The sequence below is a fragment of the Pezoporus wallicus genome, unplaced genomic scaffold, assembly GCF_028554395.1.
Source record: "Pezoporus wallicus isolate ANWC-B61680 ecotype Strahan unplaced genomic scaffold, APGP_CSIRO_Pwel_v1 contig_2132, whole genome shotgun sequence".
Lineage (NCBI taxonomy): Eukaryota > Metazoa > Chordata > Aves > Psittaciformes > Psittacidae > Pezoporus > Pezoporus wallicus.
Window position 1 is genome coordinate 1,725,121 of NW_026637551.1, and position 15,305 is coordinate 1,740,425.

The following is a 15,305-nucleotide window of genomic DNA, read 5'->3' on the forward strand; positions in this document are numbered from 1 at the left end:
TCCTCTGCCTGTTTGGTAGTTTTTGCCCTTTCTTAAGCACATTTTCATAGAGGGGCCACCATCATGACTGAGGGGCTCAGTAGTGCCCTGTGGTGGGTCTCTTGAAGATGGCTGGAAACAGCTCTGCCCAGCATAGGGCAGCCCCTGGGCCGTGCCTGAGCACCTACACCTGATACAGTGCTGCAACTGCTTCTTCTTCAGCTTCCTGAAAGCCCTGTTCTCTAAACTCTGCCCGAGCAAAACACCACCATGGGAAGTCATCTAGTGAGTCAGCCTGTACAGAGACAGAAAATTGTTTCTATTTCCCACTGTACTCTTCACTAGTAAGGTCTTGACAAACTTTATGGGCTGGCAGAGTTTCAGTTTGTCCCAGCCCTGGCTGCGTAGGATTTGGCCATTTTAACGGGTTAATAGAGTACCTTATCTTCACAAGCTTAGACTGTTAGCCACTACCCTGTGAGGCTGATGAGCTGTGATAATAAGTCCATAAAAACACAAAAAATCCCTAAAAAATCTTTTTTCCCAGTACTGGTTAGCAACCCATTCTGATGTTTTGGGACAGTTCAGGGATCAAAGCACGTATCCACTGTTCTCATTTTGGTTTGGCACCTCGTCAGAAATATTATTCTTCATCCACTTCTGTAATGCACTTCATTTCTGCTGATTGAAAGGTTCATATGCCAGCTGGCAGAACAGCTTCCACACAGACCCATCAGCGGTCGCCTTGAAATCCTTCCACTATTGTGTTTTATTGCCTTGCTGCTGCTCCCTTTCCACCCCTGTTGTCTTCTCCGAAATGTTCCTAAACTAGCTATGCATGAGATTTGCAGCCCACAGTTCTATCAGTTGAAAAGAAATCTGAACACTGTATGATCCATCCTGTTACATACTTGTAAAATGGAAAGACAAAAGTATCTTTCTTTATCCAATTTAATGATGTTTTTAAACCAAGATAAAGAGACAGTTGGGGATGGGGGGAGACCATTGAAGACTTGAGAATTAGTAATGAGGTAGCATTAGATTGCTGTTTCTCACGTGGTCCGTAGCAATAAAATGCATTTCCTTATGCTGGCGGTTTTATGGCCTGTGAGAAATTAGTTTACAATAGGTATAAGTCCATATACAAGTGACTACATCAGTAAAAACACTCAGTGTATGTATCATTAGTTAGTTTCAGCAAGAAGACCACAAACTGATCAGGACTTGAGAAAACAGACATTTACAAGGCTTAAGTTAGCTGTCACAATCAGACTTCAGTAAGTGTGACCTGATACTTGTAGAGGTACTGATAATCCACAAATGGGGATTTTAGTCTATCATACTACTTAGTTAATAATGATTTAAAAGCTTTTGTTTTAGAGAGCTCAACTTGCAAATTTTTCCCAAGCCTAATGTCACTCCCCAGGCTGGTTCTTCTGTGTGTTCAGACCCATTAACAGAGTGAAGCCTGCTTGGGTGTGTGCTCAGGGTCTGCTCATCACTGTGGTCCTTGGTTGTTTTAAGCTGTCGCTATCACAAGTCTGTGATACAGTGGGTATGTGCACGTGCAATAAAATCACAAAGAAAGCCCAGTTGGACTATTAAAATTCTAAATGACTGCTTAAGAAGTCTGTAGTAGGAAACAAGCTATTACTTCTCTGTGCTAAGAAAAAAATGCAGTAACAAGATTACTCTTTCTCCTTTTCCATCTCAAATTAGCATATCCTCATTTAAATGTTTCTAAATGACTTTTGTTTCCCCCCCCAGTAATCTGACTTTCTTGATCCTTGTTCCTAAAGATCAGTTGTGCAGGACATACAGGTGTTAGCACAGCTGGCTTGCTGATGACAACTCTGTCCATATAGCTGTCTAGTGTGTCATCACTCATATTGTTCAGTGTCATTCTGACCTAGCCAAGCTAAAAATGGTACTCCAGCTCAAGAGGGATTTAAAAACCTTGAAAAACTAAAGATAAGTCATTGCCGAATGTCATATCCATGTGCTTTAACTGTTCTTAGTTTATATATAATCTAAATAACTAATCTAATTTCAGGGTGCATTTGTCGTCTTCATATTTTTTTTTAAGCCTGAATACTTTGTGTAGTTTGCCTTCAGTAAGGAAAAATCCTTGTTTGGAACTGAACTGTGGAATTCCTGAGTACATTAACTGTTATTTTTTCCAGACATAGATTCATATTCAGCTCAAGGTCACTGAAATCCATTTGTAGGGGATGTATTGCAATGCACATCCTGCAATTATAGTGAAGCGTAGGTGCAGTGGTCAGTGTTTGCAAAAAACAACTCCGGATCAAATTAACATGTTATTCAACAGAGCCTATAGTGTGTGTGTGTAGTAATATGAGAAATCTTGAATTAATCAAAAAGGATAGTCACTAAATATGTATGTTGATACAGATATTTTTACTAGATTTTTAATTATGTGAAACGTTTGGTATACCTAATTACATTCACATATGGCTACCTACAGCAGGGTATGTGCAAATATGATTTAGAAACTCCACTCAGAATTCAGACCCTTGGGTTTGGAGATGCATTCCTTGCTATGATGAAACAGTATGCAACAATCTGCCTGCCTTTAATGGGCACTCAAACGTAACTGTGATGGCCATTTAATAAGTACCCATTCAGCTGTTCCTGTACCTCTTTTTCCCTTTCCCTTCCATGAAGCACTGTTTTGTCTAAGTAAGTTACATTGCGATTTGGTGTAGTTTGGTTTGGCCTTCTTGGGGATGGGGGGGGCGTGTTGCAGTTCAATTGACTGGTTTGGTTCCCAGCGTGATTCCTCACCTGTTTCACTTTCTAATTATGGCTATAGTTTTCCATAGTTTAAGCAATGCAGTCTTGTCAAAGGCAGTTTCTCTATTTCTGGAGTGGTCCTTGATTGCTGAAACATCCTGATGGAAAATATGTCTGTGATTATATAGGCCCACATTCAAGATGAGTATACATTTTTTTGAGTGATTTCCTTATTTTCGGAGCAGACTCAGACTCTCGTGTTTATGAGCAAATGATACTAACAGATTGTCTTTTGGATCCGGTGCATTTGTCTGTACTTTTTCAGATGTTGCGTGTGCCAGGTCCTTCAGCCAATCTTTTGGGTCTGTATTTCCTTAGAGAGCTAACAATTCAGGTATGATCACTGTTTTCTAGAGAGCCCAGACTCAGGAATGACAGTAGAAAGATCATCTGTGTTGGCAACTTACCTGAAGCACTACTGTTATCAACACTATTCAGTACTATTGTTGGTGCAATTTCATTCGTGTATATTTACTTGTATTTTTTAGCATAGAGAACATCAACAAGCCATAACTAAACATTAAAAAATTAGGAAGCGTTCATGAAGAATTTAATTCTGTTATCCAGTGTACATGCTTCCTTATTATTCTCCTTAGTTCCATGATCATTTGTGCCACTGTAACAAAGACTTGCCCGTTTAAGTAAGTTGCTATATAACTTACCTCTATTGAAGTGCTTCTCATTGAAGCAGGTGAAGGACTACATTCAGTAGATGTGCATGTCCTTGGTTTGAGTGATACGAGCTCCGTTGTACATACTGCCCTGGAGGTACGAACATTCTGCAGCTAATCAGCCACGTATTTACATGACTGTTGTCAAGACTAAGATGAGATGTGCATTCAAACTGCCTCCTTCTATTTAAAAAAGTTCTAAAACCATTTTTGTTAATTATATGTCACATACAGAGCACATAAGTGTGGTAGAAACCATTTTGCTTGCACTCTTTTAGAATGATCTGCATAACATATGTATGGCTTCTCTTGTCTCAGAAATATGGTCATCTCAAAGTCAAGCAAAGTCACTGTTTGCCATTCATGTATCACCAAATCATTGCCCAGTGGTTTCTGTTTCACTGTTTCAATTGACTATGATATGCTATGAAAAATAGTGGTAGGACTAATTTTGCTTTCTTTTCACCATAAGAAAGGATTGAATTAGGCCCAAATAAGGACCTAAAATCTCAGGTCTGCACTGGTTAGACAATAATCAGGCAAAGACATTAGGGAGGGCTAAGCACATCTTAATACCATTTATAACTTGCTATTGAAATAACTGGACATAGCAGCTGAAACTGCAGAGGAAAAACAAAGGAGTGAGCAAAGAAGACAAAATTATAGTTATCTCCTATCAGTGAATTTTTAAGATAATTTTTGAACATGTAGAATTAGACCATCAAATTCTATGCCTTGGTTCAGTCAATAATGTAACTTCAGTTTATTATTCAGTTTCAGCTTTGATCTGAGTTAATCAGTACTTTATTGATTTTCAGCTGAGTGGCTATAGTGTTGTCTTCTATTTTGCTCTCTTAATTAAAAAGTTAAACACTGTCATAAGTCACTATGCTCCTTTGATTTAAAATGTTTTGAGTCTTGTACTAGAGTTGTGTGTATCTGTTTGTGCTTTTGCCTGTTTTCAAACAGTATTTACGTAAGGCTAAACTGAAAAATCTAATGATACTTAGCAGCCCGCTGTCACAGTACTTAATTATGCTCCACATAGAATCACTTCTGAAACTTTTCACAGTCTCAGTCGAAATTATGTTTACTAAAATCAGAAATAGTCAAAATCTTGACTAACGTTGGATATAGATTCATTTATGTATTTTTTTCTCTCTATTAATTTTTGACTACAGGGAGGTGAAACCAGTTTTAGATGTTTTTGATTATTGCAGTAAGCCTGATTGGCTGATGAGGGTTTTTTAGATGATAGCATTAGGTCTCTAGCCTAAGGAGACGTCTCAAAAAAAATAGTCTTGCCTTAGATCTCATATGGAGGGAAAAGAAAAAGTCACTGAAGACAAAAAAGCTGTGAAATGTGTATTGTAAAGCTTAACTACACTGAATATTTTTTCTTCCTCTCAAGCAGCCAAAAAAAGCCCTTTTTTAAAAAAACAAACATACAAAAAACCCACAACAAAAAACCCACCAGTTTTACTTTTGCCTGATAGTTCCGTAATTTGTGTGAGTACTGTGCTGACTTCCTTGGAAAATAAGGAAATAATCGGAGTCTGCCAACTCCTGTCATTGTGTTTCTGCAGCTCAAAAAGCATATAGCCAGGAAGTGATGAAATTAGTTAACTAGGTTTTCATATAGGTATGGCCTATCCAGCTTGATTCTGCACAAGCATGGCTGTTAATAGCTTTCCATTCCTTGAATAGGTAGTCAACTTGAAGACTGTTTTCACTGTTAGTGAAACAATGTAATGGTATTTGTACACCATCTGCCCAGTCTTTTTTGTTCTTGCACTTTTTCCTGAACCCTAGTGAGGGTTTTCAAAGGAAAGCTCTAGCTTCAGTTTCTGTTTCTCAGTATGCACGTAGATAATGGGATTCACTTTTTATGCTCTAAGTATTTACAAACACAGAAAGTTTGGGGATAGTTTTTTTTTTTTAGTTGTGAATTTTCATATCAAATACCGTTCTCTTTAAGGAGCTAATATGTGCTTTTCTGGTGCAGTGGTATTAATGTCGCATGTTTACCACAATTCAGCCAAATAAGAAAATACTTTTGTATTTCATTGTTTAATGAGTATCAGGCCCCAGTACTGAAATGGAGGGTTTGAAATTAATAGGGTTAAAAGGACTTCCACTGTGTGTATTGTGTGTGTATTATACCTACATTGCTTATACATTGTTTTTTTCCCCCTAGTATTAGCAATCTGCTTTTGTGCTTTGACATAAGGATTTCCCTTGTGAATTTTGTCACAGAAAAAAGAGAATCATCAATATCGCAGTTAAACTTGACTTTCAAAGCTAATAGTATCTCATTTGGGGGCTGAAATTTAATAAATTTTCTTTGATTCTGTGTGAGTTTTTAAACATCAAACAATGAATTGGCCAGGGTGCAGTAAAATATTTAGATCTATTGACTATGGTTCAGAAGGGTAGAAGGCAAAACACTGGTGGTTTGATGTTGATAAATTCTCAGTACCTTAATCCACATTAATGTTTTCTTTTATCTGTGTGCATACTGGCAGCAAAGACACTGAAAAGTTGGGATATATAACCTATAAAAATGTAAATCAAGTGTGTGTATGTGCGTGTATATATATGTGTATTTAAAGTAATGCATTTTGTTATATTCAGCAAGGTTAACATCTGACCAGAATTACACATGCTGACAGAACACTCTAGAGACAGTGTTTGTTCCACAGGACTGTATATGCTGAACCTAGTGCACTGTGAGTGCAAAAACGTGTAGAAGACCTTTCCTGTTATAAAAATTGCATCATAGTGCATATGTTTGGCAGCCACAGGTATTGACAGGAATTCTTTAGGTCAACCTGGGAAATGTAGGGCTCCCTATTCCCACAGAACAGAGCAACGAATAAAATAAAACCTCTTTTTCTTTGTATCAGTAGATTTACACATGCATACTTCTTTCAATCAGAGCTGATTTCAGAGGCTGCACTGTTATTTGAAGCATGTTCACTCATAATCAACATTTTACAAAAAAACTAATTTTGTAAGTGGTTACAGAAAAGTAGTCTGGGATTTAGAATGAATGGCCATATGTTTGAATTCATGTTTGGTAAGCTCTTTCGGGCGAGGGAGGCACTAAGAAGAACTGAAATTTATTTTACAGTATTTAGTAAATGTACCTATTGACTGATATGTATTTAGTATATATTCAGTATATGATTTAGTATCAGACTTTATTTTGTTGTTAAAGACAGTAAATTATTTTTGCACTATTGGCTACTGCTACTCAACAGATACGGTCCATGCCAAGTGAATGGATTTCCTCCATTCATTTGTACAAATACATACTTGTGTGGATTTGTGTCTGTCCATGTGTATTCGAATCTAATCTGACTGCTGGGATCTTCTGGAGATATGATAATTTTTGTGTTAAGTATAATGAAAAATGGGTGTGTGGCAGCATATGGCATATGAATGTAAGTTACGTGTCCATGAAAGTTACGTGCGAAGTATGTATAAATCCACATGCCTGCCGATAGACTAATCACGTGTTGTTATATGTGGAAGAACGTTGGGTTTTAAATAGCGACAGCGATATTCTTCTCGTGTGCAACACCGGGAAGCGTGATTGTGTTTAGGGACAGCAGCGTTAATCCCTTCCCGTTGCGAAGTTTCACCTCGGCGCCGCTGCCGCTCTGCAGGGGAGCGCAGGTCCCCTTTACCCGCTGTGCCGCGCGTGGCCGGGAGGTGGCACTGTGACACCAACGGGCTCGGCTGGGTCAGTGCGCCCGGCGCCGGCACTGTTCGGGGGGGAGTCGCTCCCTCCTTCCCTTCCTTCAGGCTACCCGCAGAACTAGCGGAGTGACCGGGTTCTGTGCCCGTTCTGAACGGGCATGGGTAGAGCCTGTGTAAAAGTCCATTAGTAACAATTAGTGCATTATTTCTCACACTGAACCCACGATAAACAATGTAGTAGCAGGTTGGGATTTTATAGGGTTTTTTGTTTGTTTTTTTTTTTTGGTGTTTTTTTTTTGTTGTTGCTGTTTGGTTGTTTTCTTTTTCTTTAAATTTTGATTTGTTTTGTTTTTTCTCCTTCCCTTAATTGCAAAGCTACAGGTCGGTTTTTTTTGCTTTGTTTGAGGATTATTCATTTTAATCTGGAGTTTAACTGAATTGGTAATAAAATGAACCATATTGTAGAGGACTGATATGATCTCCGTACAGTAGACAGAACTCATGTGCCCGCTTTGTGTTCATGTGATCATATGAACTTTTAAATTTTATAGCTGATGTTTGTTTGTGTTGGTAGTACCAATACTATTTCTTTTTTTTACAAGTTTTTTACAGGGGTCAGATCTGTGAAATGTATGTACCAGGTGTGCTTGTGAGCCCTTAGTATCTCTTCTTTCCTTCTCCTTTTAGAGCAGGGAAGATGCTTTTTCTTTTTAACATTCTCTCCCAGCACTCTGAATTAGAGATTTATTTGCAACGAAAAATCAATTAGTCCTAAATTTATTCATGGATTTCAGGTCCAGCGATCAATGCAAGTCCACTCAGTGGGCTCAAGGGGACCCAGTTCATCCCAGTTAATGTGTCTGAAGGGGAATTACCATTGATGCTGTTTTTTTCCCTTCAGGTCAGAGATCAGACCTTGCTGTCACGGACTGCGGCAACCAGGAATGACTTCACCCTGCAGCTACCCAAACTGCACCTAGAGACCTTTGCAGTGGAAGGGCTGAGGGGCAGGCCAGAGGTTGTGGCATTTCAGGTTAGAATCTAAAATAATCCTGTTTCTTTTCTTCGTTTTTTTGTATCTGAGTTAGAACAAGAAGCTGGGCTGCTCTGAATGTGTGGAGAACAAAAAACCTTCAAAACTATTGCTGTCAACAGTTGAAAGGGAAATAATTTCCATATATGTTCTTGAATATGGTATTTCAGAGATGATGCGAACTTTTAATTTTGCACATGTAATGTTAAATAACCGATGGGAATAGGGCCATGAAAAAACATGGATGTTATATTTGAAAATTATTATCACCATATCCCAACTCCCCCTTCCCTTCCCCCCCCCCCCCCCCCCCCCCCCGAATTTAAACAGACAAATAAAATGGGGGAGGGAGGGAAAGAAAAAAAGGATTTTTATGCTGCTTTTTGGTCAGTATCAGATTTTTTCCATTTTCAGTTTTAGCAGTAATAGTGATTTTTGAGCATTCCTAATTTAAAAGAAATTGCTATTTGGAATACTTAAATGTGGAAGCTATTTATTTTGTTCATGTAGGTTTAAAGACTTGTCTGATTGAAAATACCAATTTCCTTAGGAGGAAACAATGAGAAATGAAAAAAAAAAGATAAAAGAACTGAAAATGTACATATTTTCAGCTCTGAAAATGGATTCTGTGCAGTGCCCCCCTTATTGCATTTAAAGTCTGTTACGTCTTCTTACACACAAACTATCCCTTAATCTTTATAGCTGTGCAGAATTACTTTATTCTTGTGACACATTATTGCTAAAGCCAGAACATTTTGTTTTCTCAATGAGAGAATGAAAGGCAGAGTGAGTACATGCTTCTTTCATTGTGGTCTTCTGTGCAAATGAGAGAGGAAAGCTAGTATTGTAAAAGGCAAAGAAGTCAAACAATGCAAATATTGCATAATGTGCGTATATTGCTATAGTAATCCTTTTTAATTTATTGTAAAGTGTCATAGATACACTATATAATTGCAGGAACAGGGTCACAAAATTAAATGTTCAAGAAAGGCAGATTCTAAACTGGACGTTTGTCACTGAGGCTTAGTTAACCCAGCTGTATGTCTCTAGCAGACAGTAGAGTTGCAAATGTTACCTAGTACAGTACAGTGATGATCAGTTTTAAGGCTGTGCAAAAGGTTCCACAGGTGGCAGCTTTTCAAAGAAGCTGTCCTGGAAATCACAAGCCTTTAAATGCTGCTTTTCTAATTTGGTGGCCTATTCAGTGGTAGCTGCCTTTTTTCTTTTTTTGTCCTGATCCAACTCCCATTCTTTTATGACTTCAAAATGATTGTAGGAGCATTTGGAAGACCGCCTATTCTTTCTTTCTAAGGAGATGAAGAGAAAGAGAAGTATAAAAACTTGTATTTCACATTGGTATATATTGCGTCTGGTATAACTAACACACAGTAATATATGCCCTGGGTAGGTTACTGGTGGTGCAGTATTGTAAACACACTTTTTGTTCACCTGACAGCTCCTATTACACATGGTTACCGTGTACACACATAAACAACATCAGTGGTTCACAGTCTTATCTCACTATGCAGTTCCTTTTCTCTCCCCTCTCCTCTTTTTGTCTCTAGTTACATGCTGCCTGTTTGATAACTTTCACTACATTATAGAAATTATATTATAAAATTTCCTTTTTATACCTGGGAGTCAGCTAATTGATTTTAATTTCACTGTATGTAAAACTGTATTAAGGGCAATCCTACAGTCCTGAATGTGGTAAGCATATAGCAATCACTTTATGGACACCTCGTATTAAAACCAGTGGAATTGTTTGCATGCACAGTCTCTTTAACCACTACTACTACATATATTTTATAGTCTGTGACAAGTGCATTTCAATTAAAGGCCTTATTAACTGCAAGTGTTAGACATAAGGAGTTTTTTTCCAAGTCTAGATTTGTTGATGTTTTGTGGTTTCTTTAAAAAAAAAGTAAAAATTAAGATACTAATTTAGACAGTATGATAGGGATGAAGCACTGGGTATCAGAACTCTTGAGTACTGAAGAGATTGCATTGTTTTATTTTTATTATTCATGAATCCAGTTCACAGTTAGGTGGCTGGAATCAGTAATTCGTAATAACTTGATAACTGTTGGTTCAGTGTGTATCACTTCATCATCATATGAGGGGAATAAGTATATTTCTATGTTCATGCACATTTTTTCTTCCAATTTTTTCAGAAAGCAAGTGGCTGTTAAAGGCCTTTTGAATGGAATTTACTTGACGGGCTATATTCCTTGTCACTGAGAAAACAGGAAAGTCTCAGGATTTTTAGATTGCTGTTACTTCTATATGAAAGTTTCCTGGGAGAAATATGCTTGCTTTATGGGAGACAAGTGCAAAGAAGATTGGCATGATGAACCTAGGGTGCTTGACTGTGAACTCGGTGAGAACATGATTTAAGGTGTGCTGCTATGGCCATGCCTGAATGTTCCCACTGAAGACAGAAAGTGGAACCATACATAAAGCCTCCAATAACTACAGGATATAGGGTGAAAAAGAGCAACTAAAATAACATGAGATTCCTAATACTAGTAGTCTTGCTTGGCAGATTAGTATTTAAATTAGCCAGTAAAGGTTATAAAGACTTTAGAAAATACAAAATCGAACTATGCTACAGCCTTAGGAAGAGGATAATGTTCTCTTAACTCTCTTCTGAAAGAATGTTATTGGCTCACAGAAAAAGTGGTTATTCAGAAGAATCAGTCTGAATTGTCTGAAGTACTTTCGCATCAAATACGTAATTAAGACTCATCGCAAGCAATCTGATCTAAAAAAACAATACATAAAGTTCCTAAATAAAGATAGTTTTAAACCCATGTATAAATAATTAAGCATTGGTATTCTCTCATGATAAATTTCTTGTATTTGGAGTTCTAGATGCAGAAGGGTAAGAACTTCTGTGAAAGAAACTTCTCGTCTGATACCTAAAATTGCTTCAAGTTTTGCAATAGCAGTAGGATGTATAATGTATACTTGATGTGTAAGTACTTGATTTCCAAACAGGGGGAGGCTAACAACATACAAATCAGTGTAAGGTTATGTTCTATATCTACTGTTACAGGGTGGTTTTACAGGAGATACCGGAGGTGTACTTTAAACCCAGGTATGGTTGCCTTAAACTGTGTTTATGAAGCATGTCCCAAATGTTCTCATACACAGAAGTAACAGATCAATTAAGTCATTGTTGGTGAAAACCAGTGGCAACAAGAAACTAGCCATGCTTGACAGAATCGTATCTGCTGCATGTATGAAAGACACACATATGACTGTGATCAGCCAGCGACTGGTGTTCACACGTGGTAGCTGCTTACAGATAAGCATTTAGGGAAAGAATAATCATTTTCTGTGTCATGGAAACTATTTTGACCTCTGTCTTCAAACTCTCCATTTGCTTATTTTATTAATTGGCCCTATTAGTTTGTGGTGCTTGCTTTGGTGACTGTTTAGCATGGTGGGCCTTGTCCTCCTCTAATCTCTGCTTGTTAAAGGATATGGTGTGACTTCTGGATGTTGGTTTGGAAGACAACCAATATTAACAGATGAATTTTTTTCCTGTGTTGCTTTTTCACAGGATTGATATTTGATAAATACCAGGTGAGAGTGTTTCAAAGCTATAGCAATCATGTCGTTTTACCCTTTGAGATACTGCACATTTTTCCAAATGGGCAAGTTTTGTAAGTGACTTTAATGAGGATGTGAATGTTTAATGCATTTATGCAGTGTATGAAAAAGTAAATGTAAAGATGAGACTACAAGCAGGGTTCTGGTTTAAAAGGACATATACACAAATCTATAGATGTTGGTATTCATAGGTCTTAGTAGAAAGCATTTGTTTGTGTGCTGCTTTTCACTTGGAATGTAAGATTGACCTTACTGTTGGGAATCCCTTGCATATTAGGAAAAATTTAGTTTATTCTAACCGAGGACTTGAGTAGGTAAATCTGTATTTTCCATTACTAAGCTCTCCCTTAATTTTGAAAGGTACTACAACTTGTGATGTGCTTTCTCTCCTCCAAGCGGGTTTGAGGTGGATAATTTTCACTTTGTCTCATCTGTCTCCCACTCTTTTTGTTTCCCTTTCTCTGCCACATGCTCTTGTTCCCTCCTGCACATTGTCTCTCCCTGTGTCCTATGTGCACACTCTCCACTGCATGTGTGCAGCGCACTTGCTCACTGCTGCATGTGCGCTGCCACACACACTCTTACCTGCTGCTGTTGCTTTCGCTATCCCTGCCATGCCTGCTGTACACACGCTCATGCTTTCCTTTGGTCCATCTCTGCCTGCTGCTCTGCTTCATCTCTCTCCCAGTATCTGCCACTCTCGTGCTCCCAGTGGCTGCACTGCTCACTCTGCGTGTCACCCTCCCTGTCCACACTGTCCCTATGCCTCTTGCTCTCTTCCTTTCCCTCAGCTTCTCTCCCCCACTGTTTTTTGCTCCTTCTGTGTTGCTCTGCCCGTCTCCAGTGTGTGTCCGTCTGTTTGTGGAGGTTTAGAAAGTCCATGTGGGATTTATATGTACTTTGCATTGCTCAGGTGTTTTGAGGTAGTTTGAAATGAAAAATGAAAAGTAATAACGTAGAGGCTTATAGCAGTGGTAGTAATATAGTCAAGTACTGACATATCTTCAGTGTTAGCGTATAATCATAAATTTATGAAGGAGTAGGTTCCTACCATTTATTTTATGTAAATTATGTATTCATGTATGATTTAGTCATACATTATCTGATTGTGTTGTAGGTCCACTTTTTCTGATTAATTGGGAAATATAAATGTAGTTTAAAGTATTAGGAGCTTCTTAATTTGTATTTATTTTCACTTGTTCATTGCTTTCAGATTTATACTTGATGGATTAGAAGGTAAAAGATATGCATAATTCTGCTGATAATTTTTCTGAAAATAATAAATACTTTCTCATCCCCATGTTTACTTGTCAATAAAATATTCTTACCAAATTGAAGAAGCAAGTGATTTCAAAGGTAAGATTATATTTCTGTCATTAGATTTTATCTTCTGCATAGGGCAAGTCTTTCAAACATAAATCATTTTGGGTATGAGGACTTAATGGGGGGAATTAATTTTGGAGTAGCTGGTTGAAAACTGAATTATTGTACTTCTCTTTTGGAGCCTTTTTCTTTATTTTTTTAAAATGTATGGCTATTAAAAGAACAATTAATCATGGGTTTGGGGTTTTTTTTTTTCTCTTAATGCTTCAGAAAGGAGAAACCTTTTTAAGGGAGTCTTGAAGATAGTGCTTTTATATATGTGTACACCTAACATGCAAACACTTGTAATGTTTTCCTTTTACTTCTACCATTTCACCCACGGAAGGACCTGTCCATTGCTTTACAGTGGCCAGAAAGCTGCCTCCTCTGAAATCAGACTCTGCTGCTGCTCTTGAATAAAACTAGGTCTTCAATGTCCAGGAATTCAAGAGCTGCTGCTATCAACAGCACCTGGGTTGCTCTACCCCTCTTTCTTCTCCTCTCCAAAAGGACTAATTTCCTACCTAGCGTCAATACATGCTGCTGCTTAACTGACCACAAACCTGCCTTCCCTGTTTAAAGAGAAAAGCAATTCTTTATTAATTTAATGATAATTTGCTTTTGCACCTAGAGTTCAAACGCTCATAAATAAGTAAATGTTTTAATCGCATTAGAGTGGGGTGACCTCTTGCACCCCTGACCTCTTGCAAACTTCATTTTGTTCAAAATAAAGTTGGTGCAGGGCTAATGAAACAATAATTAACATCTGAGTAAAATCTGAATAACCAGATTGAAGAGACATAACATGAAGAACTCTAATCTTCTTGAATGCATTCAGCTGGTATCTGAGCCATTTTAGCATAATGTGGTTTAACTATGATTCCTTTAAAACCTATCATTAATGTTTGTTAGCAAAACACTATTTAAAAGCATTTTCAAAATGCTGGTGATGTTGGAAATTTTCCTTCAATAATTTGAATTTCACACCCCTTCTCATTTCTGTGGGTTAACCATGTTCTCAAGTTCCTCTCCTCTTCACAGCTTTTCTTTTAGCAGTCTTTTCCTCCCTGTCCCCTATGGGCTTTTCATTGCTCTCTCCTCATTTTCTCCCTTCTTATCATTAGCTTCTTTTCCTCACTTTCTCAGCAACCCTTTCACTTTTTTTTTTTTTTTTTCCCTTTCTTCATTCCAATAAATGAATAAAGACTATATGAAGAACCTTCTCAGAAGGCTTCCGGTTAGCTGGAGCACTGCACACCAGCCCTGTTAAGTCTTTGGCACTATGGGACTGTAAATATTGAAGTCAGTATCTGTAATCACCAATTAATTGATTACTGATTAATTGATCTGTTTCTTTATGCCTGTGAAACTACTAACTCTTGTCCAGGCTCTTTCATATGCACTGTTAGTTTTGTAAAAACTTTTCAGTTAAGATCTGCTGCTGATTATCTTGAATGCCAATGTTAATATATAATAATTTAACCTTTCAGTAACCTTTCATAATGGAAAGCTTTCTTTCTTGACCCTGTCAAGCAATCATGTAACCATCTGCATTTGTCCACTTTTTCATACATTTGTATCTGTTGCATGTGAGTAATCTTTAATGAAGGATCTGTGCTGATAATATAAGCAAGCTCTGCCAGAACTGTGTAAAACATGATCTTAATTCACCAAGTTTATTTATTCAGTTTTGGTTGTGTTTGTAATCCTGGCATGGTTGGTTTGTTTTTTTTTTTTTTTTCCCAGCTGGTTATGAGGTTGCTGCATCAGAAGAAAGCATCTTTCTTAACTTCTAGTCACTATTTTTTTATGAGAAAAATTGGTCTAGAGACATGGTGATCTTAATATGTACCCAAAGCTACCTCAGTGAACACGGGCAGACTCCTAAAAGCTCTAACTACAAAATAAAGCATCGTTCAGTAACAGAAAATAATAAATACAGTTTTCACAGCACCTTTTTTGTTAGGCAGTTTTTCTTACTTCAGAAATCCTTTCAGAATTGCATGGGATTATCTGTGCACAGAATCTTCAGAAAAAGAGTGATTTTACCAGATAACCACTGTGTAGCTTTGATGTGACTGTATTGTTTGATATTATGTGCAGTGTGTACTGTGTAACAC

General features: G+C 37.6%; 1 protein-coding gene across 1 annotated transcript in view; it reads left to right on the forward strand.

The window, feature by feature from the left end:
- CCDC171 (coiled-coil domain containing 171) overlaps positions 1–15,305 on the forward strand; it is a 147,121-nt gene that overhangs the window by 97,240 nt on the left and 34,576 nt on the right. Inside the window, 1 exon segment of the mRNA XM_057406291.1 lies at positions 8,074–8,205. Coding sequence (XP_057262274.1) covers positions 8,074–8,205 — 132 coding nt within the window.